Source organism: Mobula hypostoma, chromosome 2 (assembly GCF_963921235.1).
Source record: "Mobula hypostoma chromosome 2, sMobHyp1.1, whole genome shotgun sequence".
Lineage (NCBI taxonomy): Eukaryota > Metazoa > Chordata > Chondrichthyes > Myliobatiformes > Myliobatidae > Mobula > Mobula hypostoma.
The window spans coordinates 114,695,437-114,722,941 of record NC_086098.1 but is presented as its reverse complement, the minus strand read 5'-3'; the positions used below and the strand labels follow the sequence as shown (position 1 = coordinate 114,722,941).

The 27,505-nt window shown below is 51.3% G+C and overlaps 1 protein-coding gene across 2 annotated transcripts in view; it reads right to left on the bottom strand.

Moving 5' to 3' along the window:
* Positions 1 to 268: 268 nt before the first annotated feature.
* Positions 269 to 27,505, bottom strand: part of LOC134342388 (calpain-1 catalytic subunit-like) — a 60,505-nt gene continuing 33,268 nt past the window's right edge. Inside the window, exons 8-21 of one of the 2 annotated variants that reach the window (XM_063040446.1) lie at positions 26,645 to 26,716; positions 15,721 to 15,881; positions 14,149 to 14,318; positions 13,682 to 13,693; positions 13,037 to 13,248; positions 12,480 to 12,519; positions 11,955 to 12,020; positions 10,912 to 10,969; positions 10,663 to 10,727; positions 10,303 to 10,371; positions 9,229 to 9,307; positions 9,032 to 9,145; positions 1,523 to 1,575; positions 269 to 1,230 (exon numbers count right to left, since the gene is read on the bottom strand). In XM_063040446.1, the coding sequence (XP_062896516.1) occupies positions 1,204 to 1,230; positions 1,523 to 1,575; positions 9,032 to 9,145; positions 9,229 to 9,307; positions 10,303 to 10,371; positions 10,663 to 10,727; positions 10,912 to 10,969; positions 11,955 to 12,020; positions 12,480 to 12,519; positions 13,037 to 13,248; positions 13,682 to 13,693; positions 14,149 to 14,318; positions 15,721 to 15,881; positions 26,645 to 26,716 (1,198 nt within the window). In that variant the 3' untranslated portion in view covers positions 269 to 1,203. Of the gene's footprint in view, positions 1,231 to 1,522; positions 1,576 to 9,031; positions 9,146 to 9,228; positions 9,308 to 10,302; positions 10,372 to 10,662; positions 10,728 to 10,911; positions 10,970 to 11,954; positions 12,021 to 12,479; positions 12,520 to 13,036; positions 13,249 to 13,681; positions 13,694 to 14,010; positions 14,319 to 15,720; positions 15,882 to 26,644; positions 26,717 to 27,505 lie in introns of those variants that run through there. The other variant, XM_063040445.1, reaches the window with a different exon arrangement.

The following is a 27,505-nucleotide window of genomic DNA, read 5'->3' as shown; positions in this document are numbered from 1 at the left end:
GCCAGAGGCTGTGGTCCAGGCAAATACTATTCAAGAGGCATATGGATAGGTACATTCAGGGGAGGGGCTTGGCGACTTATGACCGAATGTGGGCATCTGGGACCAGCAATGAAGATGCTGTGGTTGGCTTGGACTAATCGATTCTGCACTCTATTTCCATAACTCTATGACCCTCCCCACCTCCCTCCTCACCTGGCACTGCTGACCCATCCCACCACTCCAAAGCCCTCACCTAGATTTCTCCACATGTGAGATGAGAGCAGACGAGACGAGACGAGACGAGACTATGAATGGACTTGGTCCTTTATTGCTTTATTAAGATTTTCGGTTGGTGCTGGTCTCCATCTGGTCCCCCAGCTTTGGCTGGAGAGACGGGACGTCCCACCACAGACTATGTAATCCCACTAAGGGAGGAAGCTCGAGTATAGTCTGTGCCAGCCCAGGGACCGGCAGGGGTGGTGGAGGGGAGGAGGGGAGGGGTGGAGAAGTGGGAGGAAGTTCACACCATTTGATTCCAGGGTGGGGCTGATTCTCCCCAGCGTGACAGCCCATTGGAGGCATAGTGGTTATAATCCGTGTATTGGAAGCAGCTGGGGCAGAGATGGGCCAGGTAAACACCCTATATGGACACTTCCTGCACGTGGACTCCAGAAAGAGGCACTGACAGCACTAGTCCAGAGAAAACAGACATGAGACTGAAGGAGGGAGTGCTGAAACACTGGACTGGGTTGTGGGTGGGGGCAGGAAGACGGTGAGGGGAGTAAGGAAGGATGTATAGAGTTTAGAGGGGGGGAGGTAGAAAGAGGGTGGGTGGAAGCCCGAGCTGAAGCTGAGGGACACAACACAAGAGGCTGATGGTGCTGTGGGACTGTGTGAGATCCAGGGAACCCACACCACGAACTGAGTCCGGTTCCCATCCGACCATGGGTGGGAGACGGGTATGAGGAGGAGACCAGCGTGGCTTCTCCAGTGTAGGCAAAGATCAGGGACGAGGGGTTGGGAGGAAGGTGCGACGGGTCAGAATGAGTGGGCAGGGGGCGAGGGGGAGGGAGACGGGTGGGGGGGGGTTGAGACCTCTGGGCCGTACACAGCAGGGACAGGGATCTGCATCATTGCGGTACATTGTGAGGACACTGTCCGTCAGCAGCAGGCTCGGAGCAGGGCAGAGGCAGGCAGGGCTCTTGCTTCGTCTTCTGCTGAGTCTTAGCCGGACATGGTCAGGAACAGCCACTGGCAACAGAGAGAGAGGGAGCTTAGTGAGACTGAAACATGATGCAATGGGCCAGACCCCACCGGGGCAGGACCCTCTCACCGTCCCAACCCTCAACCCCTCCCATCGACATCGACCCTGATCCCCAGCCCAGCCCCGGTGCGGTAAGGGCACATCCAATACCCAGACTCTTCAGGCACAGGCCGTTCCCAGCAGTGTAATGTCCAACCCTGGCTCCCCTCGCCCTGCACCAGCTCTTCCCCCTCCCGTCCCTGCCCTTGTGCTTATATACCCAGGATCTGGGCAACTCACATCTGCTTTGTTCATCTCCATCATTCCATCTTTCTGCAGGGCTTGGAACGATCCTGGAGAGGGGAAAGAGAATGACTGAGAATGCCATCAGTATTATCAGACTCATCCATTGGCAGTCACTGCCTCATTCCAAACTGCCAGGAAATGGGGCATGGGACAGGGAGAGTCAGAGGGCAAAGGCGGTGTATATATTGGTATCAGGTCCATCAGGCTGATCAGCGACAGTGGGCAGCGAAGTCAGTTGTGAATTATTGATCAGCACCTGGGAATATTATATCATTATATACATAGTCGCCCTGCCCAGCAAACCCTGATTTAACCCTAGCCCAATCACGGAACAAGTTATAATGACCAATTAACTGACCGACCATTATGTCTTTGGACTGTGGGAGGAAACCAAAGCACCCAGAGGAAACCCAACATGGTCATTGGAAGAACGTACAAACTTCTTACAGACAGCAGTGGGAATTGAACCTCACTTTCTGGTTCTGTAAAGCGCTGTGCTAACTACTGTGCTACTGTGTCACTCCGTAGCCAAATGAAGTGTAGGAACTGGCAAGTTAAAATTTCAGGGTATGGACTCTTCAGGTGGAGCAGGGTACTTTGGAACCATTGGCCATAACTCTTACTGGTTTTGGAAAAAAGATGGGACTGGTCCATATAGTAAAGTCCTAAATTGGGCTCGAGTTAACTTTGGTGGCATTAGACCGGAACCAGCGGCTTTAAATTCCCAGGTGTTAATTTGTCATATGACCTGTCCTGTCCTGGGCCCAGCATGTAGATGAAATCATAGGAAAGCAGGATAGTGTCTCTACTCTCTTAGGATGCTATGGTAGGACAGTTTGTCACTAAACACTCTAATAAACTACTACAGATGCACTCTTCACAGAATTCCAGCTGGTTCAGTGGTGTTGCAACAGCAACTTTACACTTATTAGTAAGTCTGAGGAATGGATTGTAAACTTCAGGAAGGGCCGGGGGGGGGGGGGGTAGTCTTCATGAACCCAGGAAGACTACCTCATTATTTTATGCTAATAATGTACTTTTGTAACTTAAAATCATTTTTATGTCTTGTACTGCACTGCAGCCACAAAACAACAAGTTCCAGGTTATCAATAATAAATCTGATTGTGGTTGCATCGTGGTCTGGTCTGGCAATTCAAATGCCGGGAACGTAAGAAGCTACAGGGAGTAGTGGATGCTGCCAGATACATCACAGGCTCATCCCTTCCCACCATAGGTAGTATATACAAGAAGCCCCCCCCTCAAGAAGTCTGTCAAAAATCCCCATCGCCTGGGCCATCCCAATTTCTCACAGGTACTATCAGGCCGGAGGATCAGAAACCTGAAGTCTCACACCGCCAGGTTCAAGAACAGCTATTTCTCTTCAACCACTCAGTTCTTGAACCAACGGGCACAAACCTAATCACTACATTTTAGCAACTATGACCACTTTGATCACTTTACTAAAACTGATGTATTTTTGTTATAATTCTGTTCTTTTGGGGGGGAGGGAGGTGTATAATCTGTTTAATTTATGTTTTTTGTGAATGCTGCGTACAAGCTTCTCACTGTACTAGTGCAAACATGTCCGTGTGCATGTGACATACTCAGACTTTGACTTTGTAACAGTTAATAAGTGACCATTTGCTGGTAAAAGATGCCTGGCAAGTGGGAGGAGAAAGAAAGTATGGGCCCGGATAGCTGGGATCAAATAAATCCCGAGGAGGAATGTAGGAGTCCACCTGAGAAGAAATCTTGAGAGTCAAAAGAGGACGTGAAATATCCTTTGCAAGTTAGGTAAAGATAAAGGACTTTAAAAGATTAAAAATTAGCTTTACTTGTCATGTGTAAAGTACTGTGTAAGTCTTAGGGACATATATATATATATATATATATACACACACACACATATATATACATATATATGTATATATAGCTAGGGTGCCTAAGACTTTTGCACAGTACTGTATTTGTCAATGTGGAGTGGAGAGCGAGTTTGTAAATCTGGCGGGAGCAAAGGATGTTGGGGATGGTGAAGGTGGAGTGCTGTGGGAGGGGTGTGGGACAGATGGCAGATAAGAGGTGCTAGGGCGGTGGGTGGTGTGGGAGTAGACACACCCCGCCCTGAAGGTCACTTGATTCTCAACAATTGGCTTATTGATGGTTAGAGAATGTCTCTCTGTTGCTTTCCACTCCTTCCCCTCTCCCTTCTCCTTTTCTCAACCATGATTCTCCCTCTCCCTACCTCTTTCCCACTCTCAATACATAACAGAGACCCATATCAGAATCAGGTTTATCATCACTCATACATGTTAAGAAATCTGTATTTTTTGCAGCAGTACAGTTGCAATACGTAAAATTACTACAATACTGTATAAAGGTACTGTGATAAACCTGATTCTGATAGCTATATGTATCATTTGCATCAAATCAAATCGGTGAGGATTATGCTGCTTGTGTGCAGCCACAGGAGAGTGAATCCCTTGATTAGTGTAAGTGTAGAAGTACACTTAATGGGGAAATAAAGAGGACAGAAAGGTACAAAATGAAATCTTGTAGGCAAGATTAAAGATTCTACAGCTATTAGGAGAAAATAGGTGGTTAGGGACATAGCAGGCCCCCATAAAAATCAGCATGACTGTGTGGAGCCACAGGAAATGGTGAGATTTTTAATTAATATTTCTCTTCAGCTTCTACTGTAGAAAAGATGATGGAAGGAATAGAGGCAGAATGATGATGTCTTGGACCACATACAAGTTACCAGAGAGGAGGCAAGCACATTAAGATGGACAAATCCCCAGGGCTTGCATCCTCAGACGTTATGAAAAGCTGTGACGAAATTGCAGAGGCCCTTGCAGAGATGCACTCAGTGGCCATATTATTAGATAACTCCTGTTCCTAATAAAGTGGCCACTGAGTGTATGTTCATGATCTTCTGCTGCTGTAGCCCATCCATCTCAAGATTCAATGTGTTGTGCATTCAGAGATGCTCTTCTGCACACCACTGTTGTAACACATGGTTAGTTAAGTTACTGTTATCTTCCTGTCAGCTGTCCTTTCCCCTCTGACCTCCCTCATTAACAAGGCATTTTTGCCCACGGAGCTCGCCTCTCACTGGATTTTTCGTGTTTTTCACACTGTTGTGCATGAAAATCCCTGGAGATTAGCAGTTTCTGAGATGCTCAAAACAGTCTGTCTGACACCAACAACCATTTCACGGTCAAAGTCTCCAAGATCACATATCTTCCCTATTGTAATGTTTGGTCTGAACAACACTTGAACCTCTTGCCCATGCCTGCATGTCTTCATGCATTGAGTTGCTGCCACATGATTGCCTGATTAGATAGTTGCATTAATGAGGTGTGCAGGTTTACTTACTAAAGTGGTTACTGAGTATATCGGTATCATATTTAGTCACAGATAAAGTTCCACAACATTAGACGGTGGCTAATAATGTACTATTATTTTAAAAAAAGGTCAGCAAAGACAAGCCAGGGAACTACAGATTGGTAAATCTGACAGTGGTGGGTAAGTTACTGGAGTGGATTCTGATGAACAGGATCTATAAAACATTTGGCTGAACAAAGCCTAATTAGTGGTAGTCAGCATGGATTAGTGCATGAAAAATCATGTCTCACACATCTCTTTTCAAGAGGCAATGAAGAGGGCTGATGAGGAGAGGAGAGGACATTGTCTGTCTGGACTTTGGCAAGGCCTTTAAGAAGCTCCTGCATGGAAGGCTAATCTGCAAGGTCAGATCACATGGGATCCAGGGAGAGATAGCTACGTGGATACACAATTGATAGTAGAAAGCAGAGAGTGATAGTGGAAGGTAGTTTTTCAGACTGGAGACCCATGGCTAGTGCTGTACCTCAGCTGTCAGCACTTAGTTGTTTGTTCTTTTAATAAATGGTTTGGATAAGAATGAATGGAATGGTTAGTAAGTTTACAGTTGACACTAAAATAGGCGGCATTTTAGTGATGAAGAAAGTTATCTAACATTACAAGGGGATGTTGATCAGCTGGGTAGGTGGGCTAAAGAATGGCAAATGGTATTCAATTTAGATGTGTAAGGTGCTACATTTTGGTAAGTCAAATCCAGATAGGACTTTCACAGTGATCAGGGGACTGTGTGTAATGGAGGAACCTTGGAGTACAATTACATGAAATTGGTGTCACAGCTAAACAGAGTGGTGAAGGTACTTGGCACGTTAGCCTTCATCAGTCTAGGCATCGAATATAGAAGCTGGGATGTTATGTTGCAGCTGTACAATATGTTGGTGAGACTGCATTTAGAGTATTGTTTTCAGTTCTGGTCACTCCCTCATAGGAAAGATGTCATTAATCTGGAAAGAATGAAGAGAGAACAAAGGGGCTGAGTTATTGGGAGAGGTTGGGTAATCCAGTATTTTACTACTTGGAGTGTAGGAGAATGAAGAGGTGCATAAAGTCATGGAATCTACTGATAGGGTGAATATGTGGACTTTTTCCCGAGTTGGGGAATCAAGAACTAGAGGGCCATATATATGAAGAAATTTTAGAATTATTAATATCAAAAAAGGATTTAGGAATGAAGATTCGTACTACCTGAAACAGATACAGAAATTTCAGTAAAATAGTCATCTTAATAGCATTACTTTGACCAATCAATGATAAGGACAATGGGGACCATTTAAACATTTGGCAGTTTGGCATTGTCGAACTTTAGATTCTACTATTGGGCAATTAATATTCGATGTCTGACGTTCTGGACACAAGATTTGGATGAAATTCAATGTCCACGATGGGTGAACCGCAAGTGTGAGTCTGTACAGGGGTTCTCATTGGCTTCTATTTTAGGGGCTTCGCTTCCCTTTGCACTCACTAAACTGAATAAACAAACGATTAATCCGATAATTAAACATACAATACGAATATGGTTTCAATTTCGTAAATTTTTTGAATTGAATAAATTTATTCTATCAAGTCCTATTATATTCAATTTTTTTTCCAACCATCCAGAATTGATCAAGCTTTTCTTTTTTCGAAAATGAAGAGAATAACATGCTTTCGTGATTTATTCATGGATAATTGTCTCATGTCTTCTGAACAGTTGTCTAATAAATATAATTTGCCTAGATCACATTTTTTTCCAGATATTTACAGGTTAGAAACTTCTTGAATGTTATTTTACCTACTTTTCCGATACCACATCAAACTGAAATTACAGAAAAAAATTTAGGTCTAAATCCATATCAGAAGAGTTTAATTTATGATTTAATAATGATAATATGTCTGGGTACATCTGATAAAATTAAGAATGAATGGGAAAAAGAACTTTAGGTATCTTTACCTATAGAGAAATGGGAGAAAATTCTCCAACTAGTTAACACTTCTTCAATGTGTGCTAGACACACTTTGATACAACTTAAGGTGATTCATAGGACCCATATGTCCAAGGATAAGTTAGCTCGTTTTTATTGCCATATAAATCCTGTCTGTGACAGATGTAATTCTGAGGTAGCTTCCTTGACACATATGTCCTGGTCTTGCCCTCTTTTGGAAAAATATTGGAAAGACATTTTTGATATTTTGATGTTATTTCAACACACATCAAAGTTGCTGGTGAACGCAGCAGGTTTCAATTTCCAGCACCTGCAGAATTCCTCTTGTTTGATATTACTTCAGTAGTTTTGCGTATTGATTTACAACCTCATCCTATTACTGCAATTTTTGGATTACCAGTGATGGACTCTAATCATTTATCCCCTTCAGCTTCCTGTTTGATTGCATTTGTTACATTAATAGCTAGAAGATCCATTTTATTTAAATGGAAGGATTCTAATCCCCCTACTACATTTCAATGGTTTTCCCAAACCGTAACATGTTAACTCTTCTTCGATCTGTGCCAGTCACTCTCCAATTCAATTTAAAATTGTACATCATTACTATTTGACAAAGGAGAGACTGTCTAAAATGTTTCCTAATGTTGATAGTCAGTGTGATCGATGTAAAACCGAGACAGCTATATTGACACATATGTTTTGGTTGTGTTCTGTATTGAAACATTTTTGGAAATCTTTTTTCTCTACAATTTCTAAAGTTTTAAAAACTAATTTACAACCTATTAAATTGACAGTTCTGTTTGGTATAATCCCTCAATACATTCATAGTATTTCACTTATCAGATCAACATGTAATTGCATTCGTTACATTATTGGCCAGAAGGGCGATTTTGTTGAAATGGAAAGATGCTTCTGCTCCTACTTTGATACAATGGTTCTCTCAGGTGATGCTATGTCTTAGTTCGGAGAAAATCAGAAGTCGAACTTTTGATCCTCGATTTGATTTTGAGAAAACGTGGGGTTCATTTGCCCGCTACTATCATCTGATTTGAGTTAATCAAGATGGTTTCCTTCTGATTTTTGTTTACATGGATTTGAGTTGGCGGATTGATGTTTTTCTTTTATGGAAGCTTGTATGACGTATAGCTCTGAGGTTGTGCTCCCAATGGGGTTTTTATTGTTTTTTAAGTTAGTAGAGGTTTTCTTTTCATAGTTACCAGGGGTTCTTTTTTTTTCCTTTCTTTTTTTCATTCAAAAAATATTCTTCACATTATTTTTACTTATTATTGATATATTGCTTAGCTTTGTTAATCAGTTATTTGCTAATTTAATTCTTCATTGTACATATTGACATATTGACTTGATTACCTTAATGTATTTTTTGTTGATCTTTAATAATAATTAATAAAAAAGATTTGAAAAATGAAAACGTTTAAACTTGGAAAAAATTAGGAGTGGTACTATTGATCCTTCGGTTAAATTTGAAGAAACTTGGAGGCCATTTATTCAACATTTTCATATGATGTAAGTTGACCTTTTCCGAATCTTTTTCAATAACTTTTTGTTTGTGTATAGAGGAGTGGAGTTAATGACAAATAATGATTTTAACCGATGAAACATGGCAGCCCAGCTTTTGTTTTGTTTTGTTCTGTTTTGTTTTTTTTAAGTGTAGGGGGTACTTTTTTGTATAAAACATTTTAAATCTTTTTCATGTTGAGTTATTAAGAGGTTGGGAAGCATAAATTACATATGTTTTTCAGAGTCTGTGTCTGTATACGCTAACCGTTATTAACGTAATCCCAATTGCTTTGTATCATTATCATTGTTATGTTTATCAATTTGAAACTTAATAAAAAAGATTGAGAAAGAAAGAACTAGAGGGCATATATTTAAGATGAGAAGGGAAAGAGCTAGTAGGAACTTGAGAGGCAATGTTGTCACTCAGAGAGTGATCAGAAATATGGGATGACCCACCAGAGGAAATTGTTGAGATTGAGACAGGTACATGGATACGAAAGGTTCAGAGGGATATGGGCCAAATGCAGGAAAATGGGTGACTTGCTTAGTGGGCACATCAGTTAGCATGAATGAGTTGGGCTGAACTACCTGTTTAAAATATTGGATGATTCTGACTGTGATGGGGAAGAGGGGAGTCTGGGCAGAGGGATAGGGGCTCACTTACTGATCATGGCTTCTAGTCTGACCAGGCAGGAGATGAAGTTGTCGAAGTCAACGGCTTCTTCATCAGCGTAACGCGACACGATGGCCTGGTGGATACGGTTGTTGATCTGGAATCCTGAAGGAGAGAGAGAGAGGTCAATGTTGGTTAGGGGTGGGGGTGGGGGTGGGGATGTAATTTGGGGAGATATGGGATATTACCTGCAGAGTCGAGGGCGAGCCGCATTTCATAGGAGCTCATTGTGCCCGACTGATCCAAGTCATAGTTTCTAAAAATACCCTGTGGGAAGAGAGAGAGAGAGAGTGAAGGAGGGGAAGAGAGAGAGTGAGAGATTGAGATGGCTTGAGAGAAAGATAGCGGGAGTGATAGTGCAGTTTGTGAGGGATGGTGTGGGAGGAAGAAGGGAGTGTGAGTGAGATCGAGAGATACAAAACGTGAGAGCGCGCTTGAGATGTGGAAGACGTGGACAAGGAGCTGAAGGGGAGGGGTTTGGTGGGAAAGTGGAAGGAGAGGTTGAGGGTGGAAAACGTGGAAGGAGAGGTTCAGGGTGGGGGAAAGTGGAAGGAGAGGTTGAGGGTGGGGAAAGTGGAAGGAGAGGTTGAGGGTGGGGGAAAGTGGAAGGAGAGGTTGAGGGTGGGGAAGTGGAAGGTGAGGTTGAGGGTGGGGAAAGTAGGAGAGGTTGAGGGTGGGGAAAGTGGAAGGAGAGGTTGAGGGTGGGGAATGTGGAAGGAGAGGTTGAGGGTGGGGGAAAGTGGAAGGAGAGGTTGAGGGTGGGGGAAAGTGGAAGGAGAGGTTGAAGGTGGGGGAAAATGGAAGGAGAGACTGAGGGTGGGGAAAGTGGAAGGAGAGGTTGAAGGTGGGGGAAAGTGGAAGGAGAGGTTGAAGGTGGGGGAAAGTGGAAGGAGAGGTTGAGGGGAAAGTGGAAGGAGAGGTTGAGGGTGGAGGAAAGTGGAAGGAGAGGTTGAGGGTGGGGGCAAGTGGAAGGAGAGGTTGAGGCTGGGGAAAGTGGAAGGAGAGGTTGAGGGTGGGGAAAGTGGGAAAGGTTCAGGGTGGGGGAAAGTGGAAGGAGAGGTTGAGGGTGGGGGAAAGTGGAAGGAGAGGTTGTGGGGAAAGTGGAAGGAGAGGTTGTGGGGAAAGTGGAAGGAGAGTTTGAGGCTGGGGAAAGTGGAAGGAGAGGTTGTGGGGAAAGTGGAAGGAGAGTTTGAGGGTGGGGGAAAGTGGAAGGACAGGAGTAGGGAAGGAGGGATCCTTGCCCTCTACACAACTTTACTCACCAGCCACTTGCGTATTTTGTTCCACATTCGTTGGAATTCCAGCAATCCCAAACGTCCACTGCCGTCTTTCTGTGTAGTTTGTGAAGGAGAGCTGAGAATCTGTGATGAAGTGGGGTGGTGGGGGAGATGGGTTTTGGGGGGTATTTGGCAGAGATCAGGTTATTGGTTAAGGGGGAGATGGGACTTTGGGAGGTATTAGTCAAGGGGGAGACAGGGGATTGGGGTGTATTGGTCAGGGGCTGCTGATGTGAACAGGATTGGGGGAAGGTGTGACGGGACACTGTATTTTGAGGTCAGTCAGTGACCATTCATTCCCAGCCCAGCCCAAATGGTCGGCGTGGTAATAGTGCTGAAGGATACATCCAGGAGGTTGACCATTCCTCGGCACGAGTCCATACTGAAACCATCAGTCTTCAGGTCTCGGTCTGTAGGTGTGAAGAGAGCAGTCAGTGAGGGGGGGTGGGATCAGGTTATTTGGGGGAGGGCTATTACCATGACCCCTGAAATAATCAACTCTCACTCCAGTGAGCATCTATGACAGTTTCACCGTCCCCCCTCACTTCCCACCCATCCCATAACACCCCACCCATCACCACGGCCCCCACTCACGTTTCGACAAGACCCGGTTGAGGATGCTGCGTAGCTCGAACACACTGATCTCCATGTCCTGTGGGGGTGTTGGGAAACAAGGTTAATCAGGGTCAGAGTTCAAGTTGGGTGGATGTGGGATAGTTATTCATCAAAGGTTGCCTGTTAAATAGAACCAGCACGAGAAGGGACTCTCCTCCCCTGTCCTAATCCACCCAGATGCCCACCACCCCCTCCCTGCCAGCCCATTCCCCATTCACCTCCTCCCCCACCACCACATGTCCTACTCCCATCTCCCTTCACCCCACACACAGAGAAAATGCTGGTGGAACGCAACAGGCCAGGCAGCATCTATAGGAAGAAGTACAGACGACGTTTCGGGCCAAGACCCTTCATCAGGACTAACTGATAGTTACTATCTCTTCTTTCAGTTAGTCCTGACGAAGAGTCTCGGCCTGAAACATTGACTGTACCTCTTCCTATAGATGCTGCCTGGCCTGCCGCATTCCACCAGCATTTTGTGTGTGTTGCTTGAATTTCCAGCAGCTGCAGATTTTCTCGTGTTTCCCTTCATCCCCTCATGTTCGATATCCCTCCATCCCTGTATCGAATAAACTGAGTGACAGGACCTCCCTGCTGTCTGTGGAGAGAATCCCGCAGACACCCTGCTCCCTAAATGAAGATAGACATTCCTCCTCCTCTCCATCATGAATGGCCGGATTCTGCAACGGTGCCTTGGTCCTAGATTCTCCAGCTGACAGAACAACCTCCCCGCATGTCCCTGTTCAAACGGAGGACTAATTTGTAGGTTTTGATGTGATCTTCTCTCATTCTCTATAATCCAGAGCCACATAGTCTCAGTGCTGTTTGACCAGCTGAGTTCCTTCAGCAAGTTGTTTGTTGCTCCAGTCTCTTCAATCTCCCCTCAAGTGGTAAACCCACTATCTGTTGAATCTACACTGCAGTCCTTCCTTGGGTAAGGAGCCCAGAGCTTCCATTATACCTCAGATGCTTTCACAAGGACATTGTCTACTTAAGGTAGGCCACATGGACACATCACTCACTTCTCCAGCGAGCTGTCTAAACATGTTCTTGAAATTTTCATCAACATCATCTTCGCTAATTTCCTCCTGGAACAGAAGCCAAGAAATCAACACTACTGAGAATTCAGAACAAGAAATCAGTGAGAAATCAGCATTACTGAGAATTCAGAGCAAGCAATCAGTGAGAAATCAGCATTACTGAGAATTCAGAGGGAGAAATCAGTTTACTGGCATACACAGTTATGAATGTCATCCGAGTTTCAGGGTCGGTGGTTGGAGGTTGTGGCTGGGAAAAGTTCAAAGGCATTTTGAGAGGTTCAAGTTGATCGAGGAGTTTGGACAGGATCTGGCTTTGGGTCAAGAGGTCAGGTGGGCAGAGCTGGGCTAATTGGGTAGGATGGTTTACTGGGGCCAGAAATCAGACGAGAGGTTGGGCAGGCAGGTTGTGGATGCGGTCAGAGGTCGGGGACAGGAACAGAGGCTGTGTAGGTGGGTCGGAGACGAGCATCAGAGATTGGGCAGGTGGAATAGCAAATAGGTCCTTGCCTCATCTTCCAGGTCAGCGGTGATCGGGTTGTCCAGCTCCCTGTGACAGACATGGAAATGGTGAGGGGTCGGGAGTAGTTTATTGTTGAATACCCACACCAAATCCCCACCCACCAACACCCCCAAACCTCCCAGTAACAACCCCACACCCACCCAACATTTCCACAATCCTGGAAATCAGCTGATGCCCCTGGCAGTCTGACAGATGACCCAAATAGTTACCCCTGGGGAATGATGGGACTGACGACCTGACTGCTGAGGAGGCTCCGTCCTTCTGTCTTCCCCAGACATTGGGAAAAGGTGGAGAGACAGGGGGAATGGGGAGGTTGTGGTCAGAGGTGTGGGCTGAGAGATTTGCGTACATGAATGAGACGATCTCACGTTGATCTAGCAGATGGAACATCATGCTGGATGAGGAAGTGTCCCCCCTGCTCCTCCTCCCCCATCCACTGCCTCCTCAACCATTTCCTAACTCCCTCCCCTTCATCCTCCCCCCTCCTTCGTCCACACTCTGCCTCCCTGCTCCCTCTCCTTCTCGCCAACCCAGCCCCACTCACTCAGACTCGGCATGTTTCTCGGTGAAGACGCGGAGCACGAAGTCTGCCTCCTTGCTGGGTTCGAAGGTGGAAGGGACGATGATGTATTCGCCGGGTGGCAGGCGCTGCCGACTGCTTACCTCCCGCAGGTTGATGAAGGTCTCGGAGCGGGCACACGAGCTGTGAGTTAGGAAGAAGTCCTTGCGCAGGTGGACTTGGTGGGTGCCCCGGTACTGAGGAGAGAACATACAGTGAGAGCCCACACAGTACAATGCATGGGTACACCACATACACACAGCATGGGGCGCATGTATAATACACATACACACACACGCAGGGTGCATGTGTACTGAATACACACTGCATGGGTATGTATACACCGTGCACATATACATCATGGGTCACGTACATGGCAAACTCCACACACGGGGCATATCACCACACACTGCGCACACACACACACACAATATGAAACCTATGCACACCGCTGTTCACTCAGATCCACACACATACCCCTCACCTCCCTCTGCAGTTAGTGGGATGGGGGGGTGGTTATAGAGAGAAACAGAGTCAAAGGGACGTGGGGGGGGGGCAGAGACACAGTTACAGAATCCCACCAAAAAATGATGTATCCCCCTAGTCTGGAGAGTAACCGACTTTACCAACCTCCTCTGGGACCTGTAAAAAGAGAGAGAGAGAGAGACAGGGTCAGAGGGGTGATGTACAGATCAGTGAGAGATTGCACACTGCTACCACCTTCATTGTTCAGTCACAAAGGCTGGAATGGTCAGGCTCCAAACCCTGCATATGGCATGACTGGTGACGTGCTGAGAGGGTCTGGCCAGGGCTTTGGGTCAGGGGTTAAGGGTCAGAGATTACTGCGAATCTAGTGGTCAGGGTCACTGTGAGATGCAAACGTCAGTGTGTAGTATAGAGTCAGTATGGGGTTACAGTCAACAGTCAGTGTGGGGTCAAGCCAGGGGTCAGTATTGGCATCCCTGGGTCAGGGGTCAGGGAGAGGTCGGATTCAGAGTAGGCCAGAGGCAAATGCACTGTACCAGGCTCAGTGGACAGTATGGGGTGCAAGGGTCAGTACGCAGGGCAGGGACAGGGTCAGTGGTCAAAATTCCTACCTCATACACGGCATAGCCAATAGTGTGCATGTCCTGTCCCTGGCGGCGGAAACGGCGACGGTCCTTCTGCATTAGGGCGCAGAGGAAGGTGCAGGCGACTTCGTCATCATCAGGATCGTCGTCCTCCTCCCTTAGGGTGATTTTAAACTGGGGGTTGATCCAGAATGTGGCTGCAGTGAAAGAAGGGGAGAGGGTGAGGGGGAAGGTGGAGACACCACGGCAGGGAAGGAGAGGGTGAGATGGATAAGAGCGAGGGAAAAGTGAGATGGGCTGGGGAGGAGGGGGAGAGGGAGATTGGATAAGGGTGAGGGAAAAGTGAGAAGGGCTGGGGAGCAGGGAGAGCGGAGATTGGATAAGGGCAAGGGAAAAGTGAGATGGGCTGGGGAGGAGGGAGAGGGGAGATGGATAATTGGGGGGAAGTGAGATGGGCTGGGGAGGAGGGAGAGAGAGGAAGATTGGATAAGGGCAAGGGAAAAGTGAGATGGGCTGGGGAGGAGGGAGAGAGAGGAAGATTGGATAAGGGCAAGGGAAAAGTGAGATGGGCTGGGGAGGAGGGAGAGGGGAGATGGATAATTGGGGGGAAGTGAGATGGGCTGGGGAGGAGGGAGAGAGAGGAAGATTGGATAAGGGCAAGGGAAAAGTGAGATGGGCTGGGGAGGAGGGAGAGAGAGGAAGATTGGATAAGGGCAAGGGAAAAGTGAGATGGGCTGGGGAGGAGGGAGAGGGGAGATGGATAATGGGGGGGAAGTGAGATGGGCTGGGGAGGAGGGAGAGAGGGAGATTGGATAAGGGCGAGGGAAAAGTGAGAAGGGCTGGGGAGGAGGGAGAGGGGAGATGGATAATTGGGGGGAAGTGAGATGGGCTGGGGAGGAGGGAGAGGGGAGAGGGGAGATGGATAATGGGGGAAAGTGAGATGGGCTGGGGAGGAGGGAGAGGGGAGATGGATAATGGGGGGAAGTGAGATGGGCTGGGGAGGAGGGAGAGGGGAGATGGCGCACGTGGAGGAGAGGGGTTAATGGCAGGGTGGTGGAGGAGAAGGGGAGTTGGTGAGCAAGGGATAGGGTGGAATGAGTGGGGAAATGGGAGGGGACTGGAGGTGAGTGGGGGAAACAAGTGTTGGGGCTTCCAATGGGCGAGAGCTGGGAAGTGGGTGAAGGGTGGGGGAGAAGCAAGGGAGGTGAGGGGCAAGAAGGCGGTCCGGGGAGGGAGTGAAGGTGGCAAGGAGGCAGAAGGCATGAGGGGACAGGGAAAGTGTGGGGGTTAGAAATATAGACGGTGAGGGGCAGCAGAGGATTAGACAGTGAGAGGGTGATGGGTAGACAATGAAGGGGAACAGAGCATGGAAGGAAAAAGTGATAAGGGTGTGTGTGCTGGGGAGGGAGTCTGTGTTTCTGTATTGAGGGACAGTACCCAGAAGCCCACCACACCCCCCAAACAACTCAGCCACCGAGTAGATCCAGAGTATGGGTCAATTTATACGATGACCTGGGTGATGGGATGTTCTGCTGTTTGGTCAGTGCATTGCAGCGTATCCCCAGTAAGGGTAGAGGTAGGGGGCTGGGACCCACTTACCTGGATTGTTACGACAGCCCCCTGCTGTGCTTCCTCGTCGCCATGAGCCACTGAAGGTGGTTGCCTCCCATTTCTTCTGCTGGTCATCCTGCAGGGTGTCTGGGCTCAGGTTACATATCTCCAGGCGGGAGAACTGGCGCAGGAACTCCGAGAATGCCATCCTGAGACAGGCACCAACACCACGTCACACTCTGACCATAGGCTCCCAAACGAGGGCAGAGGGAACCCTGCACCATCTCATCTCATACCCAGGGTGAAGCTCCCTCTACACTGTCCCGTCACACACTAGCAGAGTCAGACACAAGGTGAGCTCTCTCTACACTGTCCTGTCACACACCTGCAGGGTCAGACACAGGGTGAGCTCCTTCTATACTGTCCCGTCACACACTCTCGGGGTCAGACACAGGGTGAGGCTCCCTCTACACTGTCCCATCACACACTCTCGGGGTCAGACACAGGGTGAGGCTCCCTCTACACTGTCCCGTCACACACCTGCAGGGTCAGACACAGGGTGAAGCTCCCCTACACCGTCCCGTCACACACTCTCGGGGTCAGACACAGGGTGAGCTCCCTCTACACTGTCCTGTCACACACTCTCGGGGTCAGACACAGGGTGAGGCTCCCTCTACACTGTCCCGTCACACACTAGCAGGGTCAGACACAGGACGAAGCTCCCTCTACACTGTCTCGTCACACACCTGCAGGGTCAGACACAGGGTGAAGCTCCCCTACACCGTCCCGTCACACACTCTCGGGGTCAGACACAGGGTGAGCTCCCTCTACACTGTCCTGTCACACACTTTTGGGGTCAGACACAGGGAGAAGCTCCCCTACACTGTCCCGTCACATATACCTGCAGGGTCAGACACAGGGTGAGGCTCCCTCTACACTGTCCTGTCACACACTAGTAGGGTCAGACACAGGGTGAAGCTCCCTCTACACTGTCTTGTCACACACTCTCGGGGTCAGACGCAGGGAGAAGCTCCCCTACACTTTCCCGTCACATATACCTGCAGGGTCAGACACAGGGTGAGCTCCCTCTACACTGTCCTGCCACACACCTGCAGGGTCAGACACAGGGTGAACTCCCTCTACACCGTCCTGTCACACACTAGCAGGGTCAGACACAGGGTGAGCTCCCTCTACACTGTCCTGTCACACACCTGCAGGGTCAGACACAGGGTGAGGCTCCCTCTACACCATCCCATCACACACTAGCAGGGTCAGACACAGGGTGAGCTCCCTCTACACTGTCCCGTCACACACCTGCAGGGTCAGACACAGGGTGAAGCTCCCCTACACTGTCTCGTCACACACTAGCAGAGTCAGACACAGGGTGACCTCCCTCTACACTGTCCTGTCACACACTTTTGGGGTCAGACACAGGGTGAGGCTCCCTCTACACTGTTCCGTCACACACTCTTGGGGTCAGACACAGGGTGAGCTCCCTCTACACTGTCCTGTCACACACTCTCGGGGTCAGACACAGGGTGAGGCTCCCTCTACACTGTCCCGTCACACACCTGCAGGGTCAGACACAGGGTGAAGCTCCCCTACACTGTCCCGTCACACACTCTCGGGGTCAGACACAGGGTGAGCTCCCTCTACACTGTCCTGTCACACACTTTTGGGGTCAGACACAGGGTGAGGCTCCCTCTACACTGTCCTGTCACACACTAGTAGGGTCAGACACAGGGTGAAGCTCCCTCTACACTGTCTTGTCACACACTCTCGGGGTCAGACACAGGGAGAAGCTCCCCTACACTTTCCCGTCACATATACCTGCAGGGTCAGACACAGGGTGAGCTCCCTCTACACTGTCCTGCCACACACCTGCAGGGTCAGACACAGGGTGAACTCCCTCTACACCGTCCTGTCACACACTAGCAGGGTCAGACACAGGGTGAGCTCCCTCTACACTGTCCTGTCACACACCTGCAGGGTCAGACATAGGGTGAGGCTCCCTCTACACCATCCCGTCACACACTAGCAGGGTCAGACACAGGGTGAGCTCCCTCTACACTGTCCCGTCACACACCTGCAGGGTCAGACACAGGGTGAAGCTCCCCTACACTGTCTCGTCACACACTAGCAGAGTCAGACACAGGGTGACCTCCCTCTACACTGTCCTGTCACACACTTTTGGGGTCAGACACAGGGTGAGGCTCCCTCTACACTGTTCCGTCACACACTCTTGGGGTCAGACACAGGGTGAGCTCCCTCTACACTGTCCTGTCACACACTCTCGGGGTCAGACACAGGGTGAGGCTCCCTCTACACTGTCCCGTCACACACCTGCAGGGTCAGACACAGGGTGAAGCTCCCCTACACTGTCCCGTCACACACTCTCGGGGTCAGACACAGGGTGAGGCTCCCTCTACACTGTCCTGTCACACACTCTCGGGGTCAGACACAGGGAGAAGCTCCCCTACACTGTCCCGTCACATATACCTGCAGGGTCAGACACAGGGTGAGCTCCCGCTACACTGTCCTGTCACACACCTGCAGGGTCAGACACAGGGTGAACTCCCTCTACACCGTCCCGTCACACACTAGCAGGGTCAGACACAGGGTGAGCTCCCTCTACACTGTCCTGTCACACACCTGCAGGGTCAGACACAGGGTGAAGCTCCCCTACACTGTCCCGTCACACACTAGCAGAGTCAGACACAGGGTGAGCTCCCTCTACACTGTCCTGTCACACACTTTTGGGGTCAGACACAGGGTGAAGCTCCCCTACACCGTCCTGTCACACACTCTCGGGGTCAGACACAGGGGTGAGCTCCCTCTACACTGTTCTGTCACACACTTTTGGGGTCAGACACAGGGTGAAGCTCCCCTACACTGTCCCGTCACATATACCTGCAGGGTCAGACACAGGGTGAACTCCTTCTACACTGTCCCGTCACACACTAGCAGGGTCAGACACAGGGTGAGGCTCCCTCTACACTGTCCTGTCACACACCTGCAGGGTCAGACACAGGGTGAGGCTCCCCTACACCGTCCCGTCACACACTCTCGGGGTCAGACACAGGGTGAGCTCCCTCTACACTGTCCCGTCACACACTCTCGGGGTCAGACACAGGGTGAGGCTCCCTCTACACTGTCCTGTTACACACTCTCGGGGTCAGACACAGGGTGAGGCTCCCTCTACACTGTCCCGTCACACACTAGCAGAGTCAGACACAGGGTGAGCTCCCTCTACACCGTCCCGTCACACACTAGCAGGGTCAGACTCAGGGTGAAGCTCCCCTACACTGTCTCGTCACACATTAGCAGAGTCAGACACAGGGTGAGCTCCCTCTACACTGTCCCGTCACACACTCTCGGGGTCAGACACAGGGGTGAGCTCCCTCTACACTGTCCTGTCACACACTAGCAGGGTCAGACACAGGGTGAGGCTCCCTCTACACTGTCCCGTCACACACCTGCAGGGTCAGACACAGGGTGAAGCTCCCCTACACTGTCCCGTCACACACTTTTGGGGTCAGACCAGGGTGAAGCTCTCGCTGCATGGTCCCATCACACACCTGCAGGGTCAGACACAGGGTGAAGTTCCCCTACACTGTGCCGTCACACACTAGCAGACTCAGACACAGGGTGAGCTCCCTCTACACTGTCCTGTCACACACCTGCAGGGTCAGAGACAGGGTGAGCTCCCTCTACACTGTCCCGTCACACACTCTCGGGGTCAGACACAGGGTGAAGCTCCCTCTACACTGTCCCGTCACACACTTTTGGGGTCAGACCAGGGTGAAGCTCTCGCTGCATGGTCCCATCACACACCTGCAGGGTCAGACACAGGGTGAAGTTCCCCTACACTGTGCCGTCACACACTAGCAGACTCAGACACAGGGTGAGCTCCCTCTACACTGTCTTGTCACACACCTGCAGGGTCAGACACAGGGTGAGCTCCCTCTACACTGTCCCGTCACACACTCTCGGGGTCAGACACAGGGTGAGGCTCCCTCTACACTGTCCCGCCACACACCTGCAGAGTCAGACACAGGGTGAGCTCTCTCTACACTGTCCCATCACACACCCGCAGGGTCAGACACAGAGAGGAGCTGTGCTGACTGAGCTGGGAGAAATCGAAGGAAAACTACTGGATAAAGTTCGTGGAATACTTTGGAGGTGGCTCTAAAAGTCTCTTGGACAACTGAGTGAGTGACGGCGTTGGCGTGGAAGCTCGGTGTGGAGCTTTTGCTGCCGGTTTGGACTGGGTTTGTTGGCGGCTGCTTACTGCGTAGCTCCCAGCTGCGGCCGCTGGCAACTCGCCAGTAAGCCGGTTCGCTCCAAAACCGGAGGCGAACGCCGTCGTTTTCCCCCCATTGACATCGGGGCAACGTTCCTCCTCCATTGTTTTCCTGATTTTTCGTCCGGTGTCGGTGCCGGTGCCGGAGCATCTGGAAGGACGTTTCGGCCTCTCCCGGCCTGGGTCTCTGCAAGTCCGACAGAGCCTTTCCTGGCGCCGAGCCAGCGAGGAACTGTCGACTGCAAACTTTCCCGGCCAGTTACTCGTTTCGCTCCAGGACTTCTAATCGACAGCGCTGTAGGATTCTCGGACTGGAAAGAGCGCCAGCATGCCGGACCGGTCTCCAGGGAGTCGCGGGCCTTTGGGGAGTTACGCAAGGGCGGCTGCCTCCCCGGCCTCGGACAACGCCCCGTTTTCGGTCGGTGAAGGTGGAACGTGGGGTGCAATGTATTTTGCGCCCTGGAATGACACTAGAAAAGTGTACGGAGGCAATGGAGGACCTTGTGGGGAAAGGTGGTATTCTGGCCACCGAGAAGGAGTTCGGAAAGGCGGTGTTCTATCTGGTGAATGAAGAGCTAGTGCACCGGGCCCTAAGCAGGGGAGTCACGGTGGACAACATCTTTTTACCTATGGAGCTGGTGACGGCCCCCACGCAACGTATCGTGCTTGGGCATGTTAAGCCTTTCATTCCAAATGAGGACTTGCTTCCCCCACTGGCCCGTTTAGGGCAAGTAAGGTCGGAGATTACTGCCATCCGACACAAATTTAAGAGACGCACCCTCCGCACCGTAATCTCTTTCCGGCGTCAGGTTTTCATGCAGCTGGAAAGGGAGGACGACGTTGAGGGCCGCTTTACTGTCCGGCACGAGGGAGTAGATTATCAGGTGTACTGGAGCTCCGAGCGCCCACGGTGCCATGCGTGCAGGGAGGTGGGGCACTTTCGGAGGGACTGTCCTGCCGCCCGGAACCCGAGGGAGCCCACTTCGGGCACCAGTGCCGCAGCTACCTCTGCCCCTGATCCTACTCCTGCGCGTGCGCCTGCACCTGCATCTGACCCTGCCCCCGCCCGTGATCCTGCCCCAGCCCCTCACCCTGCCCCTACCCCTACCCCTGTCCCTACTTCTACGGTTGGGTCGGTCCCTGCTCCTCTCCCTGTAGTTCAGGTGGGGGACGGGGTGGAGTCTGTGCGGAGTAAGAAGGCAAAGGGGAAATCCAAACATAGTAAGAAGCGGGCCTTTGAGGCCGCAGAGCTCACACCCATTTCGTCTGAAGTGGAGCGTGGGGCTCGGGGAGGTGCGCAAGCAGACGGGGCGATGGAAACAGAAGGCGCCGCCCCATCGGTGAAGCCTGCACCTGTGTGCTCCTCCAGCGTGAAGAGGAGAAGGGAACGTTCCCGCAAGAGGGCAGGGGATGTAGATGCGGGGGAGTCCCAGGAAGGGGTGGGAATCCGGGTAGGGGTTGGTTCTAAACCTGAGTCCTCAGATGTAGCCACCAGTCCTGGGGTAGATGGTGTGGTTGTGCAAAAAGCTTGTGATAGGCCTGTTTGCACAAATGAGGCAGCCCTGGAGGCCTCCACCCAGGACCTACAAGTCAGCGCCTCTCTGGAGGCCAGTGTACCGAATAGTGTAAGAGGAGACGAGGCAAAGCTCTCTCATTCTCAGCACCAGGCGGCTTATGAATCCCTTGGACCAAAGGTGCCGGGTTCCCCTCTATGCCTGCCCCCTAGGGAGGACGATATTCTGTGCACATCGACCCCAGCAATAAATGACTTGCAGGGAGTCCCTGGGGATTGTCTCTCCACTGTCGCAAATGTGGATGAGGCTGATGCGACGGTGGAGCAGGCAGGTAAGAGCGAGGTGCCCGCTGCGCGGTGTGGGTCGCAGGCGCAGCCATCTATTGGAACATGCGGGGAGGCCGATGGGGATTCTGTCTGCAGTGACGGGTTGGAGGGGGACTCTTTCGATAGTGAAACAATGGACATCCTCGCCCCTCCTGAGAAATCCCCATTGATACCTGTAGAGGAAATTAAGCATTTCATTCTCACCTCTGAGGGTGCCAAGCACCGGCCTCAGCTAGCCTCGCTTCGCTGGCCCAGCATGCCGAGGCTGGTGAGGTCCCTGCGAGTCATCCTCAGACGAAAGGGAAAGGGAAAGAGGAATGCGGTGGTGGGGAACGACAGACGGCAACTAAAATCTTTCCTGGATGACCTAGTAAGGGACATCAGAGGGAGAAGCAGCCTCGCTCCTACGGGGGATGGTGGGTCACAGGGTGTTGCTGGTACCGCTCGAGCCCGGAAAGCAAAAGGTATCCTTGCTTTCTTTCCGGACAGTGTGGTGGAAGGCGCCTCCGCTCTCACCGAAATGGGCGCAGCTGCTGAGACCTAGTGTGCTCCCTCCATGAAGCTTACCATAGCTAGTCTCAATGTAAACGGCAGCAGGGGTCCTCTTCGCAGGCATAACAATCTCTCAGTCCTCAGGGATGGGCGGTATACGGTGAGTTTCCTGCAGGAAACCCATACCATCCCTGGGGACGAGTCTGCTTGGCTCCTGGAGTGGCAGGGCGGGGTCTACATGAGCCACCTCAGCTCCATTTCTAGCGGGGTGGCGATCCTGTTGGCCCCGACCTTCCAGCCAGTATTTGAAAGGGTCCAAGACGTTGTGCCCGGCCGTCTGCTCCACCTGGTTGTGCGCCTGGATGGCGTACCATTGCATTTTATCAATGTGTACGCTCCCAGGCGCGGTGTGATGCAGACGCGCCTATTCTGTCAGCTGTCCACCCTGCTGAGCTCCATCGATCCTGGGGACTGCGTCATCCTCGGGGGAGATTTCAATTGTACCCTCGAGGCGGAGGACCGTTCGGGCCTCCAACGCGACCCAGCATCAGCAAAAAAGTTAAAGGAGCTAGTCGGCTCCTTTGACTTGGTGGACAGCTGGCGGAATTTTCACCCCAACTCTAGCGCCTTCTCGAGAAGGTCTAGAGAAGGAGGTTCCAGGATAGACCGCATTTACATCTCTCGGGCCTACGCCTCCCGCGTGTCGGCGTCCTCCATGCGGCCAGTGTCGTGCTCGGATCATCACCTTGTGTGGATGGAATTTATTCCACTACACCCTCGGGTGGGATCCGGGTATTGGCATTTTAACAACCGGCTGCTGGAGGACAGCCGTTTCCGGGATTCGTTCCGAGCGTTCTGGGTCTCCTGGAAGGAGAGGCGGAGAGAGTTCTGCTCCCTACGGCTATGGTGGGATGTGGGCAAAGCCCACATCCGGTTTTTATGTCGGGAGTACACTAGGGGGTCGACCAAAGGGCGGGGCTCTGAGATTGAGCGGCTTGAGAGAGCGTTGCTTGACCTGGAGTCCCGCCTCGGTCCGACCACTGGAGACCAGCAGCTGTGGCAGGAATACCAGGAGAAGAAGGACGCACTAAGGGACTTGCAGCTTCAGCAGTCCCGAGGTGCGTACGTGAGGTCACGGATCCAAATGCTGCAGGATTTGGACCGTGGCTCACCCTTCTTCTACTCGTTGGAGAGGTGGCGGGGAGTTCAAAAGCAGCTAGTGGAATTGCTGGCTGCCGATGGCCCCTCCATCACGGACCCTGATGGAATTAACAACGAGGTCCGTTCATTCTATCGGTCCTTATTCTCGCCTGATCCGTCAAATGCGGAGGCGTGCAATGAGGTCTGGAAGGATTTGCCTAAGGTCAGTCCAGAGGATGCAGTGCGTCTGGATGCCCCCCTGACTCGGGAGGAGCTGTCCACTGCCCTTCGGCAACTCCGGAGGGGCAAGTCCCCTGGTTTGGATGGACTGAGTGTTGAGTTTTATCAGGCTTTTTGGGATGTCCTGGGGGATGATTACAGCCTTGTCCTAGGGGAGAGCCTAGCCACCGGAGAAATGCCCCTCTCATGGCGAAGAGCTGTTGTGGTCCTACTGCCCAAGAAGGGAGACCTCCGCCTGCTAAAGAACTGGCGGCCGGTCTCCCTCTTGTGCGCGGACTACAAGATCTTCGCCCGGGCAATGGCCAACCGTCTGGGTTCGGTAATTGGACAGGTGGTCCATCCTGACCAATCTTACACGGTCCCGGGCCGCTCCATCCAGGACAATGTCCACCTAGTACGGGACCTGATCCACCTGCTCCAGGAGACTGGGACCCCGGCAGCGTTTCTTTCTCTTGACCAGGAGAAGGCGTTTGACCGGGTGGACCACAGTTTCCTGCTGGGCACCCTGCAGGCTTTTGGGCTCGGACCACACTTTGTGGCCCGAGTTCGGCTCCTGTACTCTGCCGCAGAGTGCCTAGTTAAGATCAACGGATCACTGACAGGACCTATCCACTTCCGAAGAGGAGTGCGTCAAGGATGCCCCATGTCCGGTCAACTGTATGCGATCTGTGTCGAGCCATTCCTCGGCCTTCTTCGGCGAAGGCTGACAGGTCTGGTTCTGCGCGAACCGGACATGAGGGTCGTCCTCTCGGCCTACGCCGATGACGTACTCCTCATGATGACAGACCCCTGTGACCTGCGGAGGATGCGCGAGTGCCAAGATGTTTTCTCGGCGGCATCCTCCGCCAGGATCAACTGGGCGAAATGTTCCGGACTCTTAGTAGGCCAGTGGCAGGTGGACTCCCTGCCGGAGGAGATGAGAGCTTTTGAGTGGAGCACCAGACGTCTTCTCTATCTGGGAGTCTACCTGAGTCCTTCTGGGGAGACCTGGCTGGCGAACTGGCAGGACCTGGAGACAAAGGTCATGGCCCGGCTAGGGCGCTGGTCAGGCCTTCTCAGGGTGCTTTCCTATCGAGGCAGGGTGGTGGTCATAAACCAGCTGGTGGCCTCCATGTTGTGGTACCGGATGGTCACCTTGGCCCCCCCTGCCCCTTTTGTTGCGAGAATGCAGAGGAAGCTGGTGGACTTCTTCTGGGGAAACAGGAAACACTGGGTCTCTGCAGCGGTTCTGAGTCTCCCAGTAGGAGAGGGCGGACAGTCGCTGGTGTGTGTACGCACACGACTGGCGGCTCTCCGCCTCAGGACTCTGCAGAGATTCCTGTACGCCGAGCGCCCTCCCAGGTGGCACGTGTTGGCGACTTTCTTCCTCCGGAGGGGCTGCTGCCTTCACGAAGATATGCAGCTACCACCGGCGGGCGTCAGCCGTGCTGCTTTGCAGAGGCTGCCAGGCTTCTATCAGGACCTACTGAGAGTCTGGAACATGGTTGCCTCAGGCCGGGAATCCCCTCCTCTGGCAGAGGGCGGGGTCCTGGCCGACCCTTGCCCTGCCTCAGCGGATGTCGGTGCGGCTCAGGTGTGTGGATCGACTCAAGCTGAGCTGCTCGTCGGGCCCAGGCCCCGCAGCCTTACCCAAGAGACGAATCCACACAACTTGAGCCGTCTTTCATCGACACCCACAATCCCATTCAGGGATGCAGGCAGCAGGTACCTTTATGGGCTGCTGCTCCACACCCTCCACTTCCTAGCCTTTGTCCACCGTCCCGACACGCCATGGCGGTCGGTCTTTCCACCTGGAGGTGAGGGGGGTCCCCAATGGAAGTCCCTTTACAAGGGAGTCCTCCCCATGCACCTTGGGGATCTCGGCTGGAGGGTGCTGCATAAAGCGGTGCCCTGCAATAAGTTCTTTAGTCTGTACACGGATCTCCCAGCCGCGTGTCACTTCTGCGGGCTGGAGGAGACCGTGTACCACATGTACGTGGAGTGTGTGAGGCTGCAGCCCCTTTTCGCGTTTTTGCGTGGGCTGCTTCTCGCCTTCTGGTTGCATTTCAGTCCCACCCTATTTATATATGGTCATCCAGTAAGGAGGGGGGCACAGAGGGGTGAGGATGTCCTTGTCAACTTGCTCCTGGGGCTGGCGAAAATTGCCATCCGTGGCTCCTGGAAAAGGGTGGCAGGAGGTTCTCCCCGGGCGGACTGCCTGGCTATGTTTAGGGGGTATGTTCGTGCCCGGGTGAACATTGAAAAGGAATACGCACAGTCCACGGCGACCGTAGAGGTGTTCCGGGACCGTTGGGCTCCGCGGGGTGTAAATGCCATCATTGATGAGGATGGCAATATATTGGTTTAAGATGTATTGTCTGTTTGTAGTGTAGTAAATATGTTAGTCACTGGGTTTGTAAATATTGTATAGCACCGACATTTGTAATAAAGAATTTTGTAAAAAAAAAAGGGTCAGACACAGGGTGAAGTTCCCCTACACTGTCCCGTCACACACTTTTGGGGTCAGACCAGGGTGAAGCTCTGTCTGCATGGTCCCATCACATGCTTGCAGGGTCAGACCAGGGTGAAGCTCCCTCTACACCAGGGGTTCCCAACCTTGGGCCCACGGACACTATGCTTAGTGGTATTGGTCCATGGCATAAGAAAGGTTGGGAATCCCTGGTCTACACTATTCCATCACACACTCCCAGGGTCAGACACAGAGTAAACATTTCTCTACCATGTCCCATCACAAACTCCAGAGATCAAACACAGAGTGAAACTCCCTTTATACCATCCCATCACAAACACCCAGTGTCAAACACTGACTGAGGCTAAGTGAGACAGCCCCTTCTGACCACCACCCAGATTTTATTAATTCTCAACCCCACAGGAGGATGCCTTGAATGCCCTACCCTCCTCTCACGCATCTCTCCCTCATCCCCACCGCCCCCCACGCCAGTCCGCACTGCACTCACCAGAACTCCCCATCCTCCATTTGCACCATCCCGTCCCGCTCCTCGGGGTCGATGGAATCCCATTCCGAGGAACTGTGGACAACAGATTTGGGAGAGTCAACAGGAAACAGAAGTCTCAGCCCGGATCTGATCCCCATGATCTACACCACTCTGATGCAAATGTCCTGCCCCACCCTAGCTGATCTATGTGACCTGAACTGCCCGAACCCATCCATGCTTTCTAACCCACCCAATCTGATCTGTATGATCCACACCGGCTACTGATCTGCTCCAGTCCACAAGATCCTCCCTGCCCAATCTGAACATCACACCAAGGATTCGGTATGCCATCTAGAACTTTGACAAACTTGTACAGATGCACGGTGAGGGGTATTCCGACTGGCTGCATCACTATCTGGTATGCAAACACCGATGCCCTTGAAAGGAAAAACCTACAAAAAGTAGTGGATATGGCCCAGTCCACCAAGGGTAAATCCCTCTCCACCACTGAGCAGAGTGTTGTTACAGGAAAGCAGCATCCATCAGGGTCCCCCACCATCCAGGTCATGCTCTCTTCTTGCTGTTGCCATCAGGAAGAAGACACAGGAGCTTCAGAACCCACACCACCAGGTTCAGGAACAGTTATTACCCCTCAACCATCCGGCTCCTGAACCAGAGGGCATAACTTCACTCGCCCCTGCAATGAATTGATCCCTCAAACTTTCAAGAATTCTTCAACTTATGTTTTCAATATTTATTGCTTATTTATTTATTTTTAAATTCTCTTCGTATTTGCATCTTGTTGTCTTTTGCACATTGGTTGTTTGTCTGTCTTTGCTGTGTGCAGTTTTTCACTGTGTGCGTTTATTTCTATTTACTGTG